Genomic DNA, 8280 nt, shown 5'->3' on the forward strand with positions numbered 1-8280 from the left:
CAAGTGGATGGGTATGTGAATAGGAAGAATTTAGAGGGATATGCGACAAATGCTGGCAAATGGGACAAGATCAGATTGTGATACCTGGTCGGCATGGACCAGGTTGAATGGAAGGGCCTGTTTCTGTGCTGTATAGGTATATGATTCTATGATTTCTGCAATCTATTGCTCACAGGGATTGTCCTACTATCAGGCCACTATGGCTGTAAGCCTTTTGTTTGGCGTTTTCCTATGAAGCCTCAGAACTGAATAATTGGAATGCAATATGGACTTGTAACATATATTCGCAATCAAATCAGAAATAAGAATGATGCAACTTTAACATTCCCCTGGGAATCCAGTAGCGCGTAAAAGAGTTTCGAAACTCATTAATACACTGTTAAATTCAAAGGTTTTGACTTCATCACCCAGGAACAGATACTCCATACGCAAAATGCTCCAATTGTTCACTATTATTGTTAAAGTATACTACATCAGTACTGCTGTTATTGCCATCCCAGGTAAGGTTTTAAAAAATAAATATTTATTAGATGTGTGCATCGCTGGCTAAAACCAGCATTTACGGCACTACGGGAAAATTTAAGAGTAAAGCACATTGTTGTGGATCAGGAATCAAATTTTAGCCAGACCAGGTAAGCATGCCAGTTTCATTCCCGCAAGAACGTGAGTGAAACAATTGAATTTATCCAAACAATCGAGAATGGATTCGTGGTCATCATTACCTCTTAATTCCAGATTTTGCTTGCATTGAATTCAAATTTGAAAATCTGCTAATGTATAATTGGGTTCACTGTAGTTCAGTTGGCATTGCCATCATCAGACTCGCATTGCCCAGGATTGTTCCCAGTTTTGACTTAACCTGTTGTGGGTGGTTACATTGACTTGATGACATGAAGGAAATCCACTTTTGTAGAATGGCTTTTCCTTCAAGAAATACTACAAAGGAAGACTTGCTGACATTTTCTAATCCGAGGAAGTTACATGAGTGGAAAGCAGTGAAAGTCATTCGCCAACAATTCGCTCGTACTGTGAATGTTTTTCGAATTTTAAACGTAATTAGTGAGTGTAAATTGAAGTTTTCGGACAGTTAGATAAATATGAGGTGCTAAATCCTGGAACGGCAAATCAAAGCAGGACTTACACACTGCTTGGTACGGTCCTGCGGAGTGTTTATGAACAAAGAGACCATGGGTTGTAGGTTCATAGTTCCTTCAAAGCAGAGTTGCAGGTAGATATTATAGTCAAGACGGCATTGGGTACGCTTGTCCTTAGAGATCAGTGCATTGATCATAGGAATTGGGAGGTGATGTTGCAAGGTGCAGGACATTGCTTCTGCCATGTTTGGAATACTGTGTGCAATTGTTGGCTGTATGAAAAATGTGGTCAAACCTGGAAAGGTGCAGGAAAGATTTGGAAGCATATCGCCAGGTTTGGAGGGTTTGACTAATATGTAGAGGCTGAATAGACTGGTTGTCTTTTCCCAGGAGCATCGGAGGCTGAGTGCTATGGGTAGTGTAAATAGTCAAGATTTGTCACCCACGGTATGGCAGTTTAAACCTAGAGTGTTTAAGATGAGGGGCCAAAGTTTTCATGCAAAGGATGGTATGTATATGAAATGAGCTGCCACAGGAGGTGGTGCCACTGGTACAATTAGAGGATGTACAAGGTTTTTAGAAGGGTGGATGAATAGGAAGAATTTTGAGGATAAGGGACAAATGCTGGCATATGGGGCTAGATTAATTTAGGATATCTGGTCAGAATTGGTGAGTTTGCCTGAAGGGCATGTTTCTATGTTATACATCTTTATGACTCTAAGTGACTGAAAGGGATTGTTAAGAGCTTGGAGAACAGAATAAACAGCTTGTTCTGCACACACAGAGAATAATCCTTCTGGAAGAACAAGTTCAACTATATACTTTATCCCCCAATATAAATCTTTGTTTTGTCTCATTTTCAAGGCAGACCTTGTTCTACGGTATCAATTAACAGCTCTGTTTTTTTTAGGTTGATGTTCATCAATGATTTAATTCATCTTAGATCACATTTCGGTTTCTCAATGATTATCCCAATGGCCTTCATGTATTTAATGCCGGAATTGAGGTCGACTTGTTGATAGGGCGTGGGTATGCTCTCTTTTTGTGGGTGCTAGTGTTAACAACATAAGAATTTGTCACATAAGGCGGGATGATGTAATGCAATGGTGTCAATTCCAAGGTTCTGGGTGTCATATTTGCAATACGGATATAATTCTATGTCATCCTGCATTGTGACCATGTTAAAATGTGTCCTTAAAACATTTTGGCCATTGCTTCTTTTGCTGCACGTCGCATGTTTTTTGTTTTGCTTCCATGAATAGAATTATGTCAGTTAAGCCAATAGAACACGTTCAAACTGATTCTGTATGCAACAGTAACATATCAAAATTGCCATTTTACACCTCCACAGCCATCTTGCATTACTTCATGTTCAATACCACTCAAGCTCTGCCTTTGAACATTGGATGTAGGTTAATGTGGGATGGAATCAAGATTAAAATTCTTTTCACTTTGTGATATTCTTCCTGAGCACCCTATTGCTATCGCCACTAAAATGCAATTATGTTTGACCTACAATTTCCAAACTGTTTTTAGCTTTCCTTCCACAGTTAATGCACTGGCAATTGTGATTCTGTCCCACGGAAGATGCGGCCTCTCCAGATGCACGACTCATTACCTAACGGCCATGGCAACAGCGGATCTGATGTTCATTGTCACTGACAGTGTACTGTATGAGCTGAATCGTTACTTTTATCAGGGATCATTCCTGCAACTCACACCTGCATGCATTGTGATTTACTTCTTACTTTATGTGAGTTCAGACTGTTCTGTCTGGTTCACTGTCACTTTCTCCGCTGATCGGTTTGTGAGTATATGCTGCCGGGATCTGAAACTGAAATATTGTAACGTCAAAGCAGCAGCTGTTATTCTTTCAACAACTTTCACTCTTTTCTTTCTGAAAAATGTTCCTATTTTCATTACACGGGAACCAATGATTGTCGTTGACAATGTACACTGGTCTTGTCAAATAAAAGTCAGCTATTTTACTGAACCCGGATGGATGGTTTATGATTGGTTTGATAAGGTGTTAACACCCTTACTCCCATTCATTTTAGTTTTAATCTTGAATGCTATGACAGTCAGATACGTTTTAATAGCAAATCGGATCCGTCAAGGATTGAAGTTCCAGAACACGGAAGAGAAGCGCAGTGATCCTGAGATGGAGAGCAGGAGGAAGTCAATGATTTTACTGTTCGCCATATCGACTAACTTCATATTGCTGTGGTCACCATATGCAATAAATTTCTTATATTATCGAATTGCAGGAATTGATCCCAGATCTTACAATGACAGTTTGTACGTATTTGAAAGGTTTGGAGCAATGCTACTAAATCTGAGTTGCAGCACAAATACGTTTATTTATGGAGTAACCCAGTCGAAGTTCAGAGAACAGTTCATTAGCGCTATAAAATACCCACTGATTTCAATCAGCAGAGTCTTTTCTATTAGAATGAATTCATGGCAATCCACAAGACAGTAATATATACAACTATTTTCCTGAGTAGAGCATTGAATAGTAAATATCTATTTGCTGATTTGTATTAAAAGTATTTGCATAAAAGTACGAACAGGCAATGTGACCTTTCCTTCATTTGGATGTTATTTTACTTTGCATTGCCATAATATTGAGACAAGATTTTTAATGTTGTCCTGACTTAAGCGTAATGAATAATTTGCTCAAGAAAGCTAAAATATTGTGCCATCCACCGACGTGAAGGAAATACTCAAGAAATTAGAGGAAGAACTGAATTAGAGAGATTGCATTCTATCAACCTGTTACCACCGAATCGTCAGTGGTGGTGTTGTCTTTCAAATAAAGTAATTCGCATTTTATATGCCTCATGTAAGTATTGTTTTGCAATAACATTTCCTCTCATTTAATTTGCATCAGAAATGATCTGTTCTGATCCCAAATATGTTGCTATTGGACAGAGCATATTCAAAACGGAAATCTAGATCGCCAGTTCATCTTTATTTAATTTCTCATTTAATGTGGTAGTCTTTCAGCGAAAGATAAGTTTGCAACTCTGCATGTTTGGTTTTAGCAATGAAAAAGGAAACTAAGGAAATGAGAAACTATAGATACTGGTCACATATAAAAAGCGTTGTAAGTATACATCCATCGATCAGACACCTAGGAGAGAGTTTCATTCTATATCACATCCATAGCTCGAAGTAACTGTTTCTATCACTTCCTGGTCTTGGGAGTTTGTTAGCCTTCCCCTTGATTATTCACATAAGTGAACTTAAATATTCTTTGCTTCAAATGGCCCCGTCTGATCGATAACCGACGTTTTCTGACACATATGTTCACATTAAATTACTAGCAGCAGGATAATATGTTTCAAACAGTTCTGAATTAACTCTTCTCTGGTGGAAAATCTGTTCCACATTTCCCATTCATGAGATTTTGTCACGTTAACTGTTAATTAAAGGCTAACATTCCAACAACACTTGCAGTTGCATAAAGTTTCTAATCCAAGTTATGAAACGACTCGTGTTAAGCTGTGCATCAGTGCATTAGGGGAATCCAGCTTGATCTCATTTTCATTTAATTGCATCGTATTCACTGGGCTCCTCTTTCTGGGCTGGAACATGAGCGTTGAAGAAAGAGACTGCTGAGTCCAGAGCCTCGTCACTTTCATCCACTTTGGTTTGTGACAGAAAACCATGTGTTAGGTATGTATCTATTAAGACAGATAACAGCATATTACTTGTACTGGGATGGTATCTTGCAAGCGTTAAAAAACCACACAAGGACCGACCTTGTGTGCAATCGACAGGAACCACTGTAGTCGTTCACCAGACCTCTTCCAACAGCAATTTCCAAACACAACCGTCTACAGTTAAGAAGGACAACCGCAGCACATGCACAGGAATACCTCCCCTTGCAAATTCCCTGCCAAGCCACACACAATCCTGACTTGCAATTACATCAGCATTTCTTTTCCGTGTTTGAATCCAACGGTTTGATCTGCCCTTCTCATAGCATTGCATCTCAGGAAATTTACTCCCGTTGTGGTCCAGACATGGATGGCCATGGGTGGGGTTGATGGACCTACTGATTGGTGGGGTAATTAATAAATGACAGGTGATAGGTGGGGGGTGGGGGCATGTCCTTATTCTTGGAGGAAGGGGATTTGACTGGAAGTTGACAGGGAGGAGATGAGAGGGGCTGAGACACAGGAAGCTGAGCGAGAGGACAGAAGTTCACAAGGAGGGTGTGGTGTGAGATGGGAGACAGAGAAAGGGAGGAGGTAAACCCCGCAGTGCAGAGAGTGTGGCATGGGTTGGCGTTATCACAGAGTGGGAACCTCAAGTAGGAAACATATGAAATGAGGCTTTTCAGGGGCAAGTCCTGTCTCTTTCTCTCTCTCTCTCTCTCTCTTCCTTGTTCTCTCTCACATCGTTTTCTGTCTCCATTTCTCCTCCTGGATTCTCTGTCTCTCCTTCGCTTTTACTGGTGTTATAAGTCATTATCTTTCTCCCTCCTTGTCTGTCCCACTCCGTCTCTAGCTCATCTTCCTGTTCATTTTATAGTTGGATAAATATTTATAACAAGTAGGTGTATTTGCCCTTGTCATGACGAAAAGAAATGTATGTGCTGTTGGAGTTCTGGGCTGCAGTCGTTCAGGTAAATTGTATACACATTAGGCACATGTGTCATGATTAGTCAAATAGTGCAGTTCAATGATCAACACAAACTGAGTGATGGCAAGCCAGAAAATGCTTGATATGAAAACCACAGTACAGCTTCGCCTGAGGCCCAGTGCAGATTGTACCTAGTTAGGGTGACAAAACGGATGGAAATGAACCTCCCAGCTCAGAACCTCAAACTGAGCTACAAATCTTCTCAAAACTCGCTAACCACAGTACAAGTCTAACTTGTTTGTAAGTGCTTTGAATTACTGTAGAGTGGAGACAAAACAATTGAGCAACATTTGGAACTATAATAAAACGCAAGTTGGCATGCACTGTAATTTTTTTGCAAGTTAATCAAATGTTCAATCTTGTTATTATGCACGTGTGCAAGATAAATTTACATTTGAGCCATTTTAAAGTTTGTGACACAGAAGATGTCTCTGACTCATTTCCAGGACTATTTCGCTCAGCGAGTCACCTCTACGCTGTGGACTGAGGTGGACACTTCCTGACGTATATGCTGCATCAAACAGGGGTAATGCACGTTGGACTTTCTCTTGAGCTGGTTCGAAGCAGAATCAAAAATGATGGGACAGTTCTATCTGATTTGACATTCTCACTTACCTCCGTGTTCAATGGGCGTTGTGCCAAATTGGCTGCAGAGCAACAACAACTGTGTCTATTTCGTTCTTTTTGATAATATTGTTAAGATTTTCAAATGAGATGTTTTTCATAATGTGCGAAACAATCAATAGAAGCAAGTCTTTCAGGGAATTGGCATTCCGTGTGGACAGTGAGCTTTGTGACATTAGTAAGATAAAATCTAATATGTACCTGCACTGACTTGTTACTGTGGCTGAGGGAAGTGATGGATCATCAATGGTTAGTGCGATGCTTACCGGGGGTTGTAAGGTTTTTTCAATCCCCTATTAGCTGTTAGGAACAAAGGCTCCTGTGGTGCAATCTCAACCACTGGATTTGAGGATTTTAGGTTCATTTCGCACCTAATCCTGGAGTATAGGGGTATTAGAAAACGTTGATTTAACTTGTAACTGATACACCCATAAATTATGACATTCCTTCCTAATGGGGGTCCTATGACTGTTGTGGTTACTTCAGTACCTTTGGGGAGGAGCGATGAGGGCTCAAGTCCCTTCTACACTAGAGATGTGTAATTATAGGCTGACTTGAAATATTGAGAAACAACCTCTCCTCCACGAAATTGCCCCCTTCTTAATCCTCAGCTCAGATGGAGTCTCAGGAATCTCAGAGTAAACCATTTTAACTGAGACCTCTATATATGCAGTTATTTCATGTTCTCAGCTTTAAAGGGCAGTCTCTGATACCTGAGTTTAAAAACAATGTTGGAAAAACACATACATTTGCACTCTTAATACAATCAGAATCAGACTGATAACAACCAAAGCTGTCTCTTTGGGGATGACAATTATCCAGGGAAGGCTTCCTAGGAATATTCAGAAAAGACAGGGTTCCAAGAGTATGACTTGGTAATGACATGAAATGTATATGAATGAAAATACGCCTTCCTAATTACTGACATAAAACTGTGTAGTTAAACTTGCTCTATTTTTGAAATGTGAGATGGCCTAGCGATCCTGAGATTGTAGATAATGTGTTGGAGACATGTTTTGAAATCCCAGTTAAATTGTGGGTGGAATTCAAATGTAAATATTATATTCGGGATTCAAATGCGGTGTCAGTAATGCTGAACCTAACAACCAAGGCAGACTGATGGAGCAAAGGAACGTTGAAGTCACGGGAATTAAACCTGCAGTCTCAACCCAGTCTTGCTAAGATGTGGTTTCAGATCTACAGTAATACATTTAACTCGTCTTACCTCTGAAATATACCAATAGAGGTCAGTCCTTTCTTTTCAATGGGCTAGGTTCAGCTAGGAGTGGGGTAACAAGTGCTGATGCATGACAAGGGACTGGATTGATTAGGAGTAGAATAACTAGACTTCAGAAGGTGATGAAAGGAAGGGGACCTAATAGATTCTGACAGAACTAGACAGGGAAAATATAGGAAAGATATTACTGATGACCAGGAGAGTCCAGAAGTGGAGGGCGGAGGGGGTGGGTGGGTGGGTGGTGTGTGTGTGTGTGTGTGGGGGGGGGGGGGGGGGTGGTGGGGTCATCCATTTAAGGTACGGGGTAAGTTACGCAGGACTGAAATGAAGAAATATGTCTTTACCCAGAGAGAAGTGAGCCTGTGGACTTTCTGGCAGAGAAGTGTTTGAGACTAGAACATTGGATGCGTTTAAGAAGGAGTTAGATATAGTTGTTCGGGTTAAAGGGGTCAACTGGCATGTGTAGAAAGTGCGAGGGGGCTGAGTAACATCTACTTTTTCTCTTGGAGGATAAGCAATCTTTGGAATACTCTTCCTCGGAGACCAATTGATGTGGGCCATTGAATAAATTGCAGCATTTGGTAAATGTTTGCTCAACAACATAGACATGGTCTCTGGGATGGATAGGCAGAAAATTGGAGTTCAATCCAGAACCTGAGCAAACATAGCGTG

The 8280-nt window shown here is 40.4% G+C and overlaps 1 protein-coding gene across 1 annotated transcript; it reads left to right on the top strand.

The window, feature by feature from the left end:
- Positions 1-433: 433 nt before the first annotated feature.
- LOC148139308 (putative G protein-coupled receptor 139) lies at positions 434-3576 on the top strand. The gene is made up of 2 exons (XM_087980833.1): positions 434-500; positions 2645-3576. Exons 1-2 carry the CDS (start codon positions 434-436, stop codon positions 3574-3576), a joined length of 999 nt encoding a protein of 332 aa, XP_087836959.1.
- The last annotated feature ends 4704 nt before the right edge of the window (positions 3577-8280 follow it).

The sequence above is a fragment of the Chiloscyllium plagiosum genome, unplaced genomic scaffold (assembly GCF_037043375.1).
Source record: "Chiloscyllium plagiosum isolate Xiang-an unplaced genomic scaffold, Cpla_swu_hap1 HiC_scaffold_38, whole genome shotgun sequence".
In the NCBI taxonomy this organism is placed as follows: Eukaryota; Metazoa; Chordata; class Chondrichthyes; order Orectolobiformes; family Hemiscylliidae; genus Chiloscyllium; species Chiloscyllium plagiosum.

Bases quoted from the DNA above. Each gene is read 5' to 3' on its own strand.
- LOC148139308 (XM_087980833.1), top strand. From the start codon at position 434: ATGCTCCAATTGTTCACTATTATTGTTAAAGTATACTACATCAGTACT. The intron at 501-2,644 runs GTAAGGTTTTAA...TTCCTTCCACAG, and splicing joins TGCTGTTATTGCCATCCCAG to TTAATGCACTGGCAATTGTG.